We start from the raw sequence: 18,582 nt of genomic DNA on the forward strand, positions 1-18,582 counted from the left end.
ACCTGAGTCCCCAAGTGAACAATCAACATCCACCTTAAGGGCACTTAGAAGTTCAACTGCAAACATCACTTGTCTCAGGGCCTTTTCTGGAAAAAACTCTGAAATATCAACTTGATCATGGTCAGACTTTTATTATTATTAATAAAAGTATTTATTTTAACAAGTTTTACACAAAAAGAAAGAACAACGAAAACATACAAAGAAAACAAGAGAAAACAATAAAAATCTAAACACAAAAAAGAAAAGAAAAAGTGATTACTAACTACAGATATTACATATCCATCCAATATTAATCAGTATGTAAACATATCTAAATCTCAATTAATGTGAATAGGTAATAGTCTATTATTATAAAATGTCATTAAATATATGCCAGAAGTTTTCTAAAAATTGCCTTTTTAGAAAGTTATACATCTCTTAAAACCAGTCCTTGACATTAGAAATAATACCAATTTTCCAGTTTCTCAAAATAATGCTCTCAGCAATACCCCAAATCCAGTATGACCATAATATCTGAAAAATAATCCTATTCCAAAATTCTGGGATAGAATTTAATATAGCATTAACATCTTTTACCTTAAAAGTTTTCCCCATAAATCTACTTATAGATGTTAATATATTTTTTCAAAAATACGCGTTATTCACAAGACCAAATCATATGAGTCAATGACCCCCTCAAATTGTTTACATTGCCAACAGAGATAATCTGATGCTCATCCTTTCAAATATATTCTTTTGGGTGTCCAATATGATTGACTGATTATGTACCATCGAGTGGTTTTCGACTCTTCAGAAACATAGACAGATGTTCTCTATGACAGCCTGTCCCTAACCTGGTCTTTCAGATCTTTCAATGGTGCACTCATTGCCACGACAAGTGAGTTCATTCACCTTGCTGTTGGTCATCCTCATTTTCTCTTTCCTTCCACCTTTCCCAGCAGTACAGTCTTCTCTAGGGGGCTTGGTTTTCGCATGATATGTCCAAAGTAGGATAATTTGAACCCAATCATTTGTGCTTTGATTGAAAGCTCTGGGTTGACTTCAAGTGTCCAATATACACAAAAATACAATATTTTCATGAATCAATTTTAATCCTGAGTTTAAAACAAATTTGACATTTCTAAAGACCTGTAGCCATTAATGTGCCACTATTGGATGTTCTAATTCTTTAATCCATGAGATAATTAATGTCAACTTTAAGAATATTCATACACTTTTGATATAAATATGATGTGGATTTAATTTCAGACAAGGACTCCATCAAAGATGAGAGCATCTTAGGCTTCTTGGGAGCAGCCAAAGCATCCAGTCCACATTGAATCATCAAATGATTCTCAGGAAGATTATATTGCCAACATTGTGAATTAGGGAGCAAAATTCTGTCTGTAGTAAAAAAAAGAAAATCCTTAAAATAATCATTGCACAGTAATTGATTTCAAGTATGTATTCTAGATCTCACCCACAATTTCCAATAGAACATTTTGCCCCTGTTTCAAATGTGAAGTTCTCCTATAAATTTAAATATTCATGGACCTCAAAATCAAGCTCTAATGCAACTTGCTGTCTTGTTGGCTGGCAGCCAGCAATTCGGCACAAAAAATTAGACAAATTCTGCAAGCGACAACAGCTCAGTCCAATTGTCTTGTTGTTAAGAGATAGAACACCTTAAATATTGTTGTAATAATTGGTTGACTCTCTCAGACTCTCTATTTGATTCCAGATGATGCAAGCACAACAAATTATTTTTAATGTTTAATAATTAGAAGAGGGCCTACCAAAATTTGGAGGTAAATTATGACCTGTGATCCGAGATCGCATGATTGACTAGGTCTATATATCTAAAAACATGGTCCAAAAAACAGTGTGCCATTTCCTTAGCTGTAGAGAGGCCCTTGCAAGGAATGAAATGGACCAACTTTGTAAACAAATCTATGACTATCAGAATGCTGGTATATCTCTATACTGAAGGAGATCAGTAATAAAATCCAGTGATATAGTGTGCAAGGTTTGCAAAGGGGAGTTTAGAGGCTGCAACAAACTGGCTGGCTGGCTTTCCAGGAACAGATTTTGTCCTACAGCATACATGACAAGATGAAACATACAGCAATCCTTGAGGTCTGCCCCCATTTTTGGTCACCAGAAATCCCCAAGGACCTAATGCTGAGTTTTAAATATTCCTTCATGTCCAGGTGTCCTATTATTGTGGTAGAGCTGCAATACCTCTTCCCTTAAAGGAATCGGAACATACAAACAACCATTGTGCAACAGCTGCCTCTTATCAACTGTGAAAAGCTACAAATTGTCTTGTGGGACTCCCTGGAGGTCATCCATCCGAGCTCTGATATAAGCATCATGCTGCTGCTGAGCTTTAATTTGTTCTAAGAGATCAACAGTCTGTCACCCCATTCCCAGTCTTTGTGGAGGATCCAACTTCTAGGGGGACTCAAAGTTGCTCAATTACAGTATGGTAGTTGTGGGAGATGGTTAGGGAAGGTCATATTCAGGCTTATGTGATAGGGTGCCTGGAAGCTTGTTCTGTGAGCCAAGAGATATAAAATCAAAACCAGAGAAAAAATCTGCCCACCTGTTTTTTCAAGGAGTGAGTGATTGTGCCTTCTGCAGAATTTCTAAATTCTTGTGGTCTATACGAATTTGTATTGGGTGGGCAACCCCTCCCAGAAAGTGTCTCCATTGTTGGAATGCTTTCAGTAGAGATTTTATAACCCAGCTGTATGCCTTCAATAGAGATCCTATACCCCAAATAGTCCAACTGAGGTAGGTCAAATGTACATTTCTCCAGCTGAGCAAAAAGTTTATGTTCATGGAGTCTCTTTAAGATGTTTCTGACGTGTATCTCACGCAAGAAAGGATTCTCAGAAAAAAATAGTTTGTCATCCAAATATACCACTATGTACTTATCTAAAATGTCAGAAAATATTTCATTCATGAATCTTGAGAGGACTGTCCCACAATTAACCAAGGATGTATTCAAATTTGCCATATCTGCTATTGAATGCAGTTAAGTATTCATGTTCCTCTTTCATTCCAAACAAATTATAACATCAGAGTTTAACTTTGTAAAAATGTGTGCCTTTTGGAGGCACTTCATGAGTCGTGAAGTAAGAGGTAATGGGCAGTGGTCATCTGGTTAAGAGGCCTATATTCATGAACAGTCCCCCCCCCCCATCATTTTTGGGGACAAAAGAGTCACTGCAGATGCTGGTGATTTGGAAGAGCAAATAAACCCTTTTTTATATTGTCATCCAGATATTCTTTCAGTGTGGCTAGCTCATGAGCAGAGATGAAGTATCGTCTCTTTACCAAAATTTGGCCCCACAGTTTCAAATTGATGGTGCAATCACATGCTTCTTCCTCCTCAAATGCATCTGCAAATTCTGAGAATTTCTCTGGCAAGGTAGGTGAGTTACTATGCTGGACCAGGTTGGGGGGAGGGAGAGAACGCAAGGCTTGCAGCTAGGGTTGATGCCATCTTTGTGATGGGAACAAAATAATTCCTTGTGTTAAGCCCACATCTGGATTATGTAACTGCAGCCACTCAATTCCCAAGATGATTGATACTTGCAAGGAAGCAGTGACATAGAGTAGAAAAAGCTCCATGTGATCTTGTATTATCAACTTCAGCTGGTTAGTGCATCACAAAACCAGCTCTCAGCATCTGTCCATTTATTGTTTCTAGCATCACTGTTTTTTTGAGAGTCTGGATGGGTAAACCTAACTCTAGCACTATGGACTAGTTTATGAAATTAGCATTGCTACTGAGTCTATAACAGAAGAGAGTTGTACTTTCTGGCCTGAATCTAAGCAAAGAGTAACAGGAACAATAACATTTAGATCTCCTGGGGCCTGAGAGGTTTCCTGATGCCATTGCCTTGAAATGAGTTGGGACTTTCTTACTACATGGCCTGTAGATCCAAAGGTGTGGCATTTTGTCACTGAGTAGAGGCTTGGATTTTAGCTAGGCAGGATCTGGCTATCTGCCTGAGAGCTCTGCAGTAAAAGCATAAGCTTAGCTACCTAGTGAAATACACCTTTTAATTGCTCCAATTTACATGGGTTCTGCTGCTCCCCTTACATGGGTTTTCCTGCCTCCGAGGAGGCTATCAGGAGGGGGGATATGGGAGAAGAGAGAATGTAAATTCTCTTTACCAGAGAATTTACATTCTTGCCATTTCTCCCCTGCCTCAACTCTTCCACTCAGCCATCTATTACTACACAATGTTGGAACAGCTCTTCCATTTTATATGGGTGCCTTGTCTCACCAGTTCATCTCTCAGTTCATCAGCCAGCCTTTCTCTAAATTGGTCAATCAGACCAGACCATTCCACCCTACCTCTCTGGCAAATAATTTAAAATCCAATATGTATGCCCACACCCTTTGCTTGAGTTTGCAAATCTCACAACTGGCAGTCAGGGGTCTCACGGACTTGTCAAAAGAACCTCTAAATCTTTGCATGAAGTCTTGATAATTGTTGAGCATAGGGTCATTGTCTTCAATGATAGGTATAGCCCATTTGGCTGTCCCTTCTTTCAGCAAAGTCAGTACAAAAGTCAGTTGTGAGAAACTGCTGGTCGACCTGCCATAAAGAGTTCACACTGAGTTATGAAAGTCAGGAATTGGTCTTGGTATCCTCCATACCTCTGTAGCAAACTCCCATGAGAAAGCAGAAATATCAGCTCTGCTGAAGGCTGCTGGGCTGCTGCTGGCTGAGGTAAATTCTGACACAACTGTTCTGTCAGTTGCATCATGGCATTCTGCATGTCGGTTATTTATAGGTCCACTTGTTGGTGGTATTGCAACAGTGCTGCAGCAAGGTGTTCAGTGGGTAGCAATGTACCCTGAGGATTGGAGGCCATTTCCAGGAACCAAGCTGAGATCTTCTGTCTCTGTAAAGGAAAATAGGAGACTTGCAAAGTTGATATCAGCCCCACTAGATAGACCAGACCAAGAAATCAACTCCATAAGAAGGTTAAAACTACTTTTATTGAGATTGGCTATAAGAAGAAAATCTTGCAAGTCTGATTGCTTTGTACTTCCTCCTCATTCTTATAGTTCAGTGAATTAGAGAGCTGTGTCTCTGAGCCACTTTTAAGTTCATCTGGATATTCTGGACTTAAAATATGTTTTGCCCCTTGTTGCTGTGGCAATTGAGTTTCCATATCTCTGTCAAAATGGGCTTCCTTGCTCTCTACATATATCCTCAAGGAATATGATATATACTCAAGGAAGGAAGGCAGGCAGGCAGGCAGGCTGACTCTAGAAGCAGGGGTTTAATTTCATCATTGGTAATCTATTCTGGAGAAAGACAGTATCAATGGCATTTATTTGTGTGCTAGAAATCTCCCCCAGACTTTCTTGAAAGCTGCCTTTACATCTTTGTTGCGTAAGCCGTAAATGAAAGGGTTGACCAGCGGGTTGACTACTGTATAGAACAATGCATTTGCCTTGTCCCAGTTTGGAGTGTGTAGAGAGTTGGGTGTGGAATACATGATAAGAATGGAACCATAGTAGAGGGAAACAGAGACCAGATGAGCTGAACAAGTGAAGAAGGCTTTGCGTCTTCCTGCAACTGAACGGATACGGACTATGGCTGCCACAATCCCAATGTAGGAACTCACAATGAGAGCTGTAGTTGCTAAAATGTTACACCCAACAACAGCAGTCAGTATGACTTCATATACGCGTGTGTCATCACAGGCCATCTTCACAAGTGGTGCCACATCACAAAAGTAGTGGTTGATGACATTGTTCCCACAGAAGCGTAGGCGGAAAGTGTTACCAGTGTGTGCAATGGCACTGGCAAAGCCAGCTGCATAAGCTCCTAGCACCAGCTGGACACAGAGCTTCTTGGGCATGGCAGTAGTATAAAGGAGTGGGTTGCAGATGGCCACAAAGCGGTCATAGGCCATGAAGGCCAGTAGGAAGCATTCACTCCAGCCCAATCCAGCAGAGAAGAAGAACTGGGCTGCACAAGCAGCGAGGTAAATGTGGTTGTTCTTGGAGACACAATCAGACAAGATCCGAGGAGTATAGACCGAGGAGTACCAGACATCCAGAAAGGACAGGCTGCCCACAAAGAAGTACATGGGTGTGTGCAAGCGGGAGTCTAGGTAGATCAGTGCCATGAGGCCCAGGTTCCCAGTCAGTGTCAGGGTGTAGGAGACCAAGAACAGCACAAAGAAGATTATGCGTAGAAATGGGTCTGTTGTAAACCCAACCAAGACAAAATCAGTAACTAATGTCTGATTGCCTTCCATTTCCATTGTTTTCAGAAGCTTAACCTGTATATAGAGGAAAGAGAAGTAAGAGTTTTGTAGTTCTGGACCCTGAATAAAGAATTCATGCTATGATTTTGAAGGATGTGTTGAAAACACTCTGGCATATCTGATATGCTGTTACCAATTTTGCCCCAAACTGATTTTGCTTCTAGTTTTTGAATATTCTATAAATATTTATGGGATGCAGGCTTTACCAGAAAATGAGAATATTAAGCCATAATTACAATAGGTGCATTCTGTGTATCTTGCCAACCCTTTTCAAAGACGGATCTTATCATGCAGCAGTACCTGCTTACCTTATTGGGACTCAGGCTGTTAGCAGGGTTGGGGCTGAGTAGAATTTGGATGGAAGAACCTAAGAAAGGGTAAACTGTGAAGTTGGAGAAACCTCCCAGGATATGTAATATCAAACCACTTCTACATATTTGCCAAGAAAACTGCATGGACTTGCTCATGTAGACACCAAGAGTCAACTTGGACTTGAGGGACACATTATCTGAGATGCAGGACGAAGGAGTTATACATTCAGTGGTGTGCTGGAGGTAGCTTGTACCAGTTCCTGAGGGCCTGTTCTTAAATTTTCTGGCGTTTTGCATGCTGGGTGAAAGTGGAGCTAAGCTACAATGCCTAGTGAACCAATCAGTACTTTGGCAGCTAGCAGTATGATGCAGCAGCAGTAATGGAGCCAGCAAAGCTAGTAGTTACCAATTTACGGCATATATTCCACATGGATTCCCCTTTCCCTGCTCCTTTTGGACTACTCTGCCCAACTACGTATCACTGCAGCTTGCTAGAATTCTTAGCAAGTGTTATGGATCAGTGATGAGGGTCAGGGGAGAGAGAATTTTCCTCCTAGCTTGATTGCAAGTTTGGTCAACTAGAAGAATGATACTAAATTATTATCAGTCAGCTGAGACGTTTAACAAGCCTCTCCTGCCAACAGTCCCTCGATGTACGCAACTTCTGGGAAAATAATAAAAAAGGTGATGCTTGGGAATTTAATGGCCCCAAGTCCAGAAGAGAAGGACCTTGTTTAGAAGGCCCTATTACATTCAGAAATGGCTTTAGGCAGCATAGAGACATGTATGCACTATAGTACATAGGAGAGTACATTTGTACTCTCTTCAGGTCAACTTTCCACCTTGCCTGAGTTAATGTTCTAAGTTTTGTTGCAAGCAGAGGCATTGATTCTCATGTAAAGAAATGCTACAGTAGATGAGTGGGTGGGGGACTGAAATTCTGCATGTTTGCAGAAAGAGTTAAATGGCTCAGAGTGTAAACAAGAAAGCAGCTGGAGAGGCACAGGGAGGGGACCGTGTTTTGGACTGTAATAGGACCTCTGCCTCCGTGCCTGGCCCCCAACTCTGCTGAGGAAGGGCTTCCCTTAGTGAAGCAATTCTAACCCTGCCCATGGGAAGAGCGCAAGGGGCTGAAACAGATGAGCGATCCTGAGCAGGTGGAGAAAGAAGAGAATCAGTCAAGGGCAGGGAGATGAGGGCAGCAGCTTGGCCTCAAGGGAATACAAAGTCCATGTTCTGCACCCTAAGCCGGAGGGCTTCCCCCATCGCTGGGCTTCAGAGACACATCACTGCATTCCATCTTGTGTGCTATAAAGCCACTTTTCAATCAGTACCGTAAACTATCCCGATATTTTTAAAAGCTTATTTTTGTAGGGCCCACACAGGAAAAAAGAAAAGAAAGGATGAAAGATTGCAATGACCCAATAGATAGATAAATTAAGACAAACAAAATCTTCCCGGTACGTTTTCTTGGACTGAGATGGAGAAGAAGGTCTCTTGATCACTTGGGGAAAGAAGGAGCAAAGCCCGAGAAGCCCTCTTGCTGCAGCAGAGCACAGGCGAGGGGTGGCCTTCATGGCTGGCAAGGGAGGCATAAAGCTAGCTAAGGCCACTGCCGAGTGGGATGTGATGAGGGAACACTGGATTTGGCTGGGCCTTCCACTGTTGACATAAACCGCAAGTGAAAAGAAAGGGCACGCATAAATACCTGGTCACGTCCGCAGGCCCAGTTTTGCACGTACGAATTTACAGCGATGGATGGAATTTCAGTCTGCAAGAAACGAAACGGGGGGAAATGTTGCATGACCCTTTGATCTCAACTAGAGTTGTATCAGCATCTCCGAAGGCAGGTCGAGAATGGACTCCCTTCTGAAATGATTCAAAATTGGTAACTGTTGAGCAGGAGAAATAAAGTGCACTGTCTAGCCTTATAACTTTAGCTTTAGCTCATAGGAGTAGAGCAAAAACGCTTATAAGCCAGTCCAGTTGTTTCAAATGTTGCAAAAACCAACTGAATGCCATGCACTCTGACCCCCAGAACATTTCCCTATAATTGACAAGGAACGGATGTGAATGTTTATGTAAATTTTTAAACACATAGGCTTATCTTCCTAAAATTTTTTTTGCCAGCAATTCATTTCTAGATTCCTATGGCCTTGAAATGCATTTTGATATGTCTGCATTTGCATAAATGAACCTGCACTGATCATTCTCCGAACTGGAAACTCTTACTTTATTTATTTTATCTGTTGAGATAAATTCTTTCCAATCAGCTCAAAGCAGCACAGCTGGTTCCTCTCGATATATTTTTACTACAGCCTTGTGAGGTAGGACAGTCTAAGAGAAACTGACAGGACTAAAAGCTGATCAGTGAACTTTGTAAGTGAGTGAGATTTGAACCTGGCAGTCTATTCTGTGCCACGTTCATACAAACTGAACTCTCAGTTTGGAAGCATGAAAGTCATCTCATCCAACTTCTACACTGAGAGGAGATTCCCTCTGCTGTACCTCTGTAATTAGCTCATCCGAGGAGCTTGCCCTCCCAAACCTGGCAACTGGCATCAAATTAGTATCTGAAGATGCTCCCAGCACCCATTCTCAGCCTTGCTTTTTGGCTCATGACTCTCCTTCCCTTAATCTGCTTTGGCAACATTGATATTGAACTCAGTATTCTGAACGTAACCATCAATGTTCTACTATTAATGACATTTGATTCTTTGTATGTCAGCTAAGCTTTATGTACAACTTTAGCTCTTTTGTAAGCAATAATTACATCCAGTTAATGTTCTGCTCTTCTACTCTTACTTAAGATTAATAGAGAACCAAATACTTCAGTCAAGCATGCTTCACTTGGTTCCCCAATATACTGAAGCCAGTTGCCAAAGTGCTCATCCAGAGTAGTCACTGCATGGCCATAGTGACCAGAAGTGCAACACATCTGGAAGGTAGCTGGCTGGGGAAGGCCAACTTCCCCAATCTGCTCCCTGGAATGGTTCCATCTGCTGCTTTTTGGGGAAGGCTATAATGTATCCAGATATCCAAACCAGGTCCTGGATTCTTTTCTTTTGTCCTTTGCTTCCTGCCAGTGTTAACTGGTTTCTTTCACCTCATTTGCATAATGGTGCATTAAATTTGGAGCCACTAGATGCTGGGGAGGATACCTGTTCAATAGACCTGAGATTTGCACTTGTATTTTTCTCATTGACATTAAAGCCAATTTTGTTGACATCCCTGCTGATTGTTCAGGCTTACGAGGAGCTGAGAATTTTCTTAAATGAGGGACAGGGGCATATGGAGGAGTTTAATTTACAATGTTGTGCAGTTTCTTAGGCATAATACCCATAACGAATCCACTATGAATTACTTCCAAACATGTGGACATAGGAGACCCCTGAAAGAGAATGCTTGGTCCCAAAGATGCTAGCTGACATATGAATTTTTTTTTTTACACTCAACACAATTGACTGGAGGGCAGTTTTCCCAAAGCAGAATTATTTCAATATAGCAGAGAGGGAAACTTTAGGCCGGCTTTCAATTCTGCAGCTGTAAAATTAATACACATAGCAGAAGCCAAGTTGGGAAAGACAGAGTTAATGGACTTCACACAACCGGAGTGATATTAGGGGTCATCTTTAATACTTGCACTATAATAATGACTGTATCTCTGCTGTGCTACTGAAATTCACTACTTTATTCTGCGACGCCTTCAGTGTTCAACCTTTTACTGCTTAATGCATTCAGACTCTCTAGTTAGCCTCAGCCGCCCCATGCCTAAATCTCTCTCCCTCCTCTAATCTCTAAAATATCCTGATCACCAAATTATCTGATATGAAGATGTACCTCTTTGTTGAAAGACTTACCTTTCTGCACCCTTGAAATTGTTCTCCAGAAAATAAGACCATTCAAACATTTCCTATACCATCTCTGAAGCTTTTCTCAGCCGTACAATCCCCTAGTTTTCCAGAGCACTGAGACTATAACTTAGTTTCACTGTCATGCACTGCTCTTTGTCTATGAAATTTTATAAAACTACATTTGTACCAACTTTCATTAAGCTGTTCTCTTTGTCTCCAAAGTATATAACTGAGGTGCAGCTTCCCTCTTGAAATTTCACCAGAATAACCAGGCACACACTAGGCAGAAAATCCAAACAAAATGCTCCCCACGTTTGGGAAAAAAGAAAGAAGCAGAAAGAGTTTCTCCCTTTTAATGAGAATCCCAAATTGGCTGCCTGATGTTGGCTGCTCCACTCTGACTGCCACTCAAGCAATCCTTGAAAACACATCGCTTAAGCACAAGCAACACCAAAGGAGGGTGCCCAGTGTTATTGTGTAAGCTGTGTGCCTCTTTGAAAGACCTTTTCTGTGGCCCAAAGAGCATGCCCACTCCCCTCCCTGTGGCCATTCAGTGACCACATTTCTGCCAGAGGAGCAGCAGGAGAGATCTGCCCTCACTTCCCTTGTGCCACTGCAAGTTTTTCAGCCAATGTTCTTCCTGAACAGGGTGCTGCTTTCTTCTGCTTAGATCCAGGTTACTATCCCCTCTCCTCAGTGGTGTGAACAGTTCTCTTTCCACTTCATGGAGGTCGGCAATTTCAGTAATTAAACATTTTAAAGAAGTGCTGTGAAAAGCTTTCCCTGTCTTGTTCTCAGAGTTCCACGTGGACTTGTCTTGTCTCTCACATCCTAAGTTTCTTGTCACTGGCAGGATTGATTCCTGCTTTTTTTAGAGAAAGTGAGGAGAAGTTGAAAGGCCACCATGCATGATCCATGAACCTGCTTCTGGGGGGAATCAGAAGTCAGGAAAGTGAACCACTTCTGAACACCTTGAACTTCTTCTATTCAGAGAAAGGCAGGAATGGGCTGTGAGAAGAAGAGCCATGTAAGAATTGGTCTAGTTCTAGTTGTGGGAATCATAGAAGCTTAGGGGTATCTCCCTAAATTATGCCCAGAGACATCAAACTTACCTGAATGAAGCCATGTACATTTCCCCGCTAAATCTGTTTGGACAAATCCATAGATCAGCCTATATGGGAGTCTTGTGTTTTCCTGAGTGAGGTGACCACAATGTTCCTTCAAATTAGGCAATCTCCATTCCCTGTAGAAGCACTTAGATTAAGTCTTTCCTCTTGATGATCTGAAGTGGGAATATTAGTATCATGCCAAAGGCTTTTTCTTAACTCCTCCAAAGAGAGTTTCTTCTAAAAAAAGAAGGGAAAAACTACCATTCCCTGAGGCTATCTGAGTTTTCCAGGTAAACAATCATCTTCCACCTTGAGGGCACTATTCAACTGCAATCAATATTTGTTCCAGGGCCTTTTCTGGAAAAAAAAAATCTGAAATGCACATGTAATAATAAGCTGAGAAATGGAACACAACATGGAAAATTTGTTTGTCTACCATTTCTCTAATAGAGGATGCCAAATAATGTTTTTAGCAAGGGTCTAATCATCTATATTTTAAGCAACATTTCAAAACATTCAAATCAAGATGGCTTCCAATATAAATCTAATACAGTATCTCTAACTAATTATACAATAACAACACAGTCATTAAAATAGTGATAAGTATGGTATAACAACAAGAAGAACCAAATTAAAAACTGCTAAAGCAATTTAAAACTCTGAACTAAAAACAAATTGTGCCCAGCCTCTGAGGGGACAGAAAGAAAAGACCAATGACTCTTCCAAATGGCCCATTGACAGCTGCAGGATTGCAAGGCCTCTGTTTCTTTCTTCAGTTCAGAAAGGGATATTTTGCAGAAATAAACTATCAAGCAACTGTGATAGAAGCTATTCCTTGGCTGTGGACGTCATTGTCTGTACATGCAGTGTGCCTTTTCACTGGTGCAGGGGGTCGAAGGAATGCTTGAGACCATTAAATCCCTCTAGAGTCTTGCATAGCTTCCTCTCTGACCATGATTCGCCCCCCACCTCCGAATCAGGTTTGACTCCTGGTGGCTGCACAGACAAGTCCATGGAATTTTCTAGACAACATTCTCAGAAGTGGCTTGTCCTTGGTTATAATCCCAAAAGTATTCCTGATTTTCCTGTTTATACTTCATCTGCATCTTGATTAACTCATGATTAATTTATGGACTTCTGGGATGTTCCAGGATTGTTCCAGGTCACTGAGGAGATTACAGAAACCTATCCCGGCAGATCTCTTCTCATGCAAAATCAAGGGATTCTCCCCAGGATCACCGATAGCAGTTTGTGTTGAGGTCTGTCTGATTTCCACTTCAGGAAACAGAGCCCATAAATCAAGCTAGGTACAGCTCTTCTTGTGGGCCTGCATTCACCATGCTCTCTCAAGTATTTGTTAACAAGATAGATGCTTTGACATTGTTATGCCATTCCTCCTTTACTTTTAAGTACTTACAAATAGACTCAAAAATATTAAAGACTTTGGTGTTCCAATGACAGAAGTGGCATATCACCCGAATAATTTTCAGACTTTTACTTTATCGATGGTACCTGTGTTGACAGAGAGACAGAGCAAGGAGTGAAGCCAGCATTCGCCTTCCCCTCACGTTTCACTTATATTTGCCGTCTGTTCCAGGAAATCATGGTGAGGGACAGAGGAGTCTCCCCTCATTTCATCCCTGCAACAACCACCCCAAGAGGCAGGTGAGGTTGAGGCTGACTGGATCCAAGCCACCCAGGGAGTTCCATAGTGGAGAATTTAGCTTTACTTGGGTTTCCCCAGTCCCTTTGACACCTGCAACAATCACACCACAGGGTCTCATGTGGCAATATCCGCAGGAATAGAAGTGGAAGGTGCCCCCTAAATCAAAGGAGAAATCCATGATTTTATTTAAGTTGGGATTGGTCATCTCTTTGTCTATTCCCAGCATAGGGACCGGCAAAGAGAAAAAAGTTCCTCTGGTTGCTAGTTTTGTTCTTGTTAGCTGTGAACTAGTTTAGAAATAACCCTGCAATGTAAATTCCAGAACAAACCCATTCATTTTCCCTATAATTTGTGGCCATGATTCTTGTATTCTCAGTGTTCACCTATCCTTTTTTCTCATATGAATTGTGCCTCTTTTACTGCTGGTCTCTTTCCATCTGAGGTTATAAATTTGGGTATGGCACTCAAAAACAGCTTCAGTTGGAGTGGCTTATAAGCCTTGTAGAATGAATGAAACTGGATGGGTGGGTGGGTGGGTGGGTGGATGGATGGATGGATGGATGGATGGATGGATGGATGGATGGATGGAAAGTAAGTTTGGAAGATATCCTATTGGGGATAAAATGGCTTAACACAGCCTTGTGCTGTATCTGATATTAAAGCCGCAGTTCAGGTTCTGTGTAATTCACAGCAACCCTTCATTGTTTTCTAGCAGTATTTCAATCCTGCAGTTCGTTTATGAGGCTTAAGCGGAAGTAATCACTTACAATCTTTACAGAATATTATTCCCAAAATGTATTTTACCATTGCAGCAGATAATCCCTGTTGCATTTTGGACAGCTGCTCTGAGAGAAGAAGACTCTAGTTGGAGCAGGAGGCCCTCTCCTTTACACTGATTTTGTTTTATTTTTCAGCCCTCTCAGCCATAGGTCCAGATTCAAGGATACACTCCAAGAAGTTCTTAACCTGCCATATCTGGAAGGAAAGTTGGAGGTCATCTAGTTTGCAATGGCAGGATGGAACTACAGAAATGGTAGACGCTGTGAAGGAGAGGCTCCCACTCGCTTAGGCTGTGCATTCCACTGCTGGACAGCCCTTATCAGCCCTTATATTTGATTAATCTTTACCCATAATCTGGTTCTCTGCTCCCTTCCTGATCCCCTTCCTTCCCTCTCAGGCGGAGGACAGAAAAGGCATGTCCCTGGGTGGAAGGCTGGTCAGGTTCGTTGCGTCCTGTACCTCCCTTCTTGCCCTTGGTGACAGATAACCTGCTGATGACAATTGCAAGAGTCTTTCCTTTGTCTTTCCCCAGAAGGAATAAGGAAGCTCATGGCTTCTTCTTTCCTCCCAGTGAAGCTGCTGAAAAGAGCCATTGCAGCAAAATGGGACAATTGTTGCCCTCCGCTGAGCTGCAAGGGAAAGCCTGGTGTCTCCCTCTTTTCTTCCAGCGAAGGCCACCAGATTATAGGTCTCTCTGTGCTTGGAAGGGTGTGTGTGTATCTTTGTATGTCAGGGAAAGACATTATGGATCTAAGTTTGTGCATATAGATCTACCCTAAAGCTCCCCTACTTTGCCTTCTCAGAATCAATCCCATCTTCTTCAGCATATCTTTCAAATGTTTCAAGATGCTCTCATCGACTTTCATTTTGTATCTTATATTCTCCAGGCAAAAGTGTCCAGCTTTTTCCAACATTTCCTCTTAGGTCCAGTTTGGCAAGCTGTCAAAGTCATCATTCCCAGCAATAGATATGGTATTCGTAGTTAAATTTGGTCAAAGCAGAACAGAACAGTGCTCTTCTTTCTGGATGTTGATCCAGTTATTGATTTATCCTTTCATTCAGGAGCTCCAGGCAGCATTTTCTAATGTTCCCACTCCTCTTTCTCCCTACAGCCACCACCCTGTGAGAGAGATTGTGCTGAGAGGAGGTGGCCCAAAGTCACCCAGTGAGCTGATATGTTGCTGCTGCAGAAGCCCAAGGCTTCTGATTGCTTATAAATGATGTAGATGGAACTTCTAGTGTAAACTTTTCACAATAACATAAATGAACAACGTTATTTTCCACATCCTTTCCTCTTTGTGGAGTTTTGTGATTGGGAAAACCAAGCTATTATTTCCACCCCTTCAGATTATCCTGCAGGATTATTAAAACTTAAACCTTGTTGTTTACAAAGTTCTGCCATTCCATCATTGTCTTTATTTAGAAATCTGGGGGTTTGACCTGCAAGCCTTGTTTGAACCCCCTTTCGGCAGCTTCTGACCATCTTTGCTGAAAACTGGCAGCAAGGTTGCCCACCAGGTTGAGTCATGAAACCCCTGAAAATAGTAACATAAGCCATAAAGAGGGTTTAAAATAGTTCTTTATAAATGAAAAGTCCTTCTGCCCAGGAATCTAGAATAAAAATGTCTGCTTTATTCGTTCTGTCCATAATGCTCTGCTCACCTTTCATCATCACCACTTCCCAACCGTAATTTATTCTTGGTCTTTTTGATTAAACAATAAAATGTGCATGCTTTTGTAACTGAATAAATATATTCTGAAAAGGCTTTTCTCTTTCTGCTAAGATGAGGTGTATTTATGTTGCAACCTGCATCTGTGGAGAAGAATCTCATCTGATGGGGAACAGAAACAAGTTATGATGGAATCTGCAGCACACGTAAAAGATAATCTGAACTCATTCTGGATTGCTAAATGGTGAAAGTTATAAAATGATCTGAGCCGTGATTTTAATCTCTTCTTTTGGCACCATTCTAGCAATTGATTCAATCCAGAGCATTTGATGGCCAATGTAGTTAATGAGTGTCAGGCCCAGCCCAAAACCAACGATAAAACGGTCCAGTTGAGTACAGTTCCTTTATTTGCTGACATCTTATAGACAGAATCTTGCCAAACTAAATCTATACTACAGCAACTAGTGGATATACCCTGGGGGATACTAGGGAGGGGCTACCCTGAATCGCTTTCTCTTCTCATGCTTCCCCTGCAGAGTGCATTGTCTCTTATCTGCTTTGCCATGCTGGAATACACCCCTCCTTCCTGATAGCCTTGATCTCCCGCATCACTCTCCTCCTCGTAGATATATTCCATCACAATGAGGCAGCAGGGGCTGGGATCTGTCTGTCCCCCTCTGCCTCCTTCCGGCTGCCCCTCCTCTCTGGCCACTGGCGTCTTCCCTCTGCCATTTTGCCTTGCGCTGCAGGAGAGCGGGGTGCCTGGTTTCCAGTGCAGCATCTGCCTATGTCATGGCTGCCAGCTGCTTTGTGACACACTTCTTGTATGTTAAGTGGGTTCCTTATAAACCCAGCACCTGCTTTTTTCAGAGAGTGGAAGATCTGTAGTTAAAAAACAGGACTAGCCCTCTCCTGATGAAGCCGTCATCCATGAAGTGTGTGTGCTTATGGTACACATGTCTCTCACTTGGGCTCTAGAGAGAGGGATATGCTGCCTGTAACTTTCTCCCCCTTTCAAGATTCTTTCAGGGGTCTTATTGCTGGCAATTAGTGATATTTGTCAGGGGATGAAATTAAGTGGGGGACTATACCAATGGCTGCCTTATATTATCCCATGTGAAACCTGGAAGGATTGACCAACAGGTGTTGGGGTAGTACAATTTAGGCCAGCATACTTTTTTTGTATAATGCAAGAAGTGGAGGAATAAGTAGGTGAATGTGGCTGTGAGAAGGGTCCTAAGGTAATTTCCAAATTGTGGGTAGAGATTGGCAAAGGATTAAGCACACCTTTAATCCATATATGTCCATCTTTCCCAAGGACCAAACTTTCTCTCTAGTTTATCATTGTCCAATCATTTCATTCTGACCATGCCTGACCTTTTTCTTTCTATTTTGCTCCCCATGTACTATACTTTGAAGATGCTGCCTGGTAGGAAGAAGACAGAAAGCTCCATGCATGAGAAACAATTGCCCACTGAGATAAATACATGTGAAGATTTTGAGGATAGCAGATCTTTGAAGTTATCTCTCTGGTCTACTGGCTCTCTTGATCATCTCTTACTAAGAAGGCAAGCAGGCAGGCAGGCTGACATTACAGGTAAGGGATTAATTTTTCAATGAAATCAAATCTGAAGAAAGACAGTATCAATGCCATTCATTTGGGTGCTATGAATCTCCCCCAGATTTTCCTGAAGGCTGCCTTCACATCTTTGTTGCGTAAGCTGTAAATGAAAGGGTTGACCAGAGGGTTGACTACTGTATAGAACAATGCATTTGCCTTGTCCCAATTGGGAGTCTGTTGAGATTTGGGTCTGGAATACATTATGACAATGGAGCCATAGAAGAGGGTGACTGACACCAGGTGGGCCAAGCAAGTGAAGAAGGCTTTGCGTCTCCCTGCAGATGAACGGATACGGACTATGGCTCCCACAATACCAATGTAGGAGCTCAGGATGATAGCTGTGGTTACCAGCCAATTGCAACCTATGAGAGCAGTCAGGATGACTTCATAGACCCCTATATCATCACAGGACATTTTCAGAAGAGGTAGCACATCACAAAAGTAGTGGTTGATGACATTGTTCCCACAGAAGTGTAGGCGGAAAGTGTTACTAATATGTGCAATGGCATTGGCAAAGCCAGCTACATAGGAACCTACCACCAGCTGGACACAGAGCTTCTTGGGCATGGCAGTGGTGTAAAGGAGTGGGTTGCAGATGGCCACAAAGCGGTCATAGGCCATGAAGGCCAGTAAGAAGCATTCACTGTAGGCCAAGCCAGCAGAGAAGAACAATTGGGCTGCACAACCAGCAAGGGACATGTGGTTGTTCTTGGAGACACAGTCATACAAGATCCGAGGAGTATAGACCGAGGAGTACCAGACATCCAGAAAGGACAGGCTGCCCACGAAGAAGTACATGGGTGTGTGCAAACGGGAGTCTAGGTAGATCAGTGCCATGAGGCCCAGGTTCCCAGTCAGTGTTAGTGTGTAGGAGGCCAAGAACAGCACAAAGAAGATTATGCGTAGAAATGGGTCTGTTGTAAACCCAACCAAGACAAAATCAGTAACTAATGTCTGATTGCCTTCCACTTCCATTGTTTTCAGAAGCATAACCTGTTTACAGAGGAAAGAGAAATCAGAATTTGGCAGTTTTCAGCCCTGAATAATGAATTCATGCTATGATTTTGAAATATGTGTTGAAAACCCTCTGAGATATTTGGTATGCTGTTACTAATTTTGCCTGAAACTGATTTTAGTTTAGCTTCTAGTTTTTTTAACATTCCATAAATATGTACAGGATACATGCTTGAATTAGATGTACTCCGTGTGTCTCATCATGTAGTAGTACCTGACTGATTTTATCAGACTCAGATGTTTGGGAGGGTTGGGGCTGAGTAGAATTTGGA

The 18,582-nt window shown here is 42.0% G+C and overlaps 2 protein-coding genes across 2 annotated transcripts; both read right to left on the reverse strand.

Moving 5' to 3' along the window:
- Positions 1-5,340: 5,340 nt before the first annotated feature.
- LOC103049857 (olfactory receptor 9G4-like) lies at positions 5,341-6,285 on the reverse strand. Its single transcript, XM_007443039.2, has one exon. The coding sequence runs from the start codon at positions 6,280-6,282 to the stop codon at positions 5,341-5,343; it is 942 nt and encodes a 313-aa protein (XP_007443101.2). The 5' UTR covers positions 6,283-6,285.
- Positions 6,286-17,329: 11,044 nt separating this feature from the next.
- On the reverse strand, positions 17,330-18,274 carry LOC103049788 (olfactory receptor 9G4-like). Its single transcript, XM_007444223.2, has one exon. It carries the CDS (start codon positions 18,269-18,271, stop codon positions 17,330-17,332), a length of 942 nt encoding a protein of 313 aa, XP_007444285.2. The 5' UTR covers positions 18,272-18,274.
- Between the last annotated feature and the right edge of the window lie 308 nt (positions 18,275-18,582).

This window comes from Python bivittatus, unplaced genomic scaffold (assembly GCF_059951505.1).
Source record: "Python bivittatus isolate LINGU-HERP-01145 unplaced genomic scaffold, Pbiv_v1 ctg000480_np1212, whole genome shotgun sequence".
In the NCBI taxonomy this organism is placed as follows: domain Eukaryota; kingdom Metazoa; phylum Chordata; class Lepidosauria; order Squamata; family Pythonidae; genus Python; species Python bivittatus.

Excerpts from the sequence above, each read along its gene's own strand:
- LOC103049788 (XM_007444223.2), bottom strand. The coding sequence starts at position 18,271 with ATGGAAGTGGAAGGCAATCAGACATTAGTTACTGATTTTGTCTTGGTT.
- LOC103049857 (XM_007443039.2), bottom strand. The coding sequence starts at position 6,282 with ATGGAAATGGAAGGCAATCAGACATTAGTTACTGATTTTGTCTTGGTT.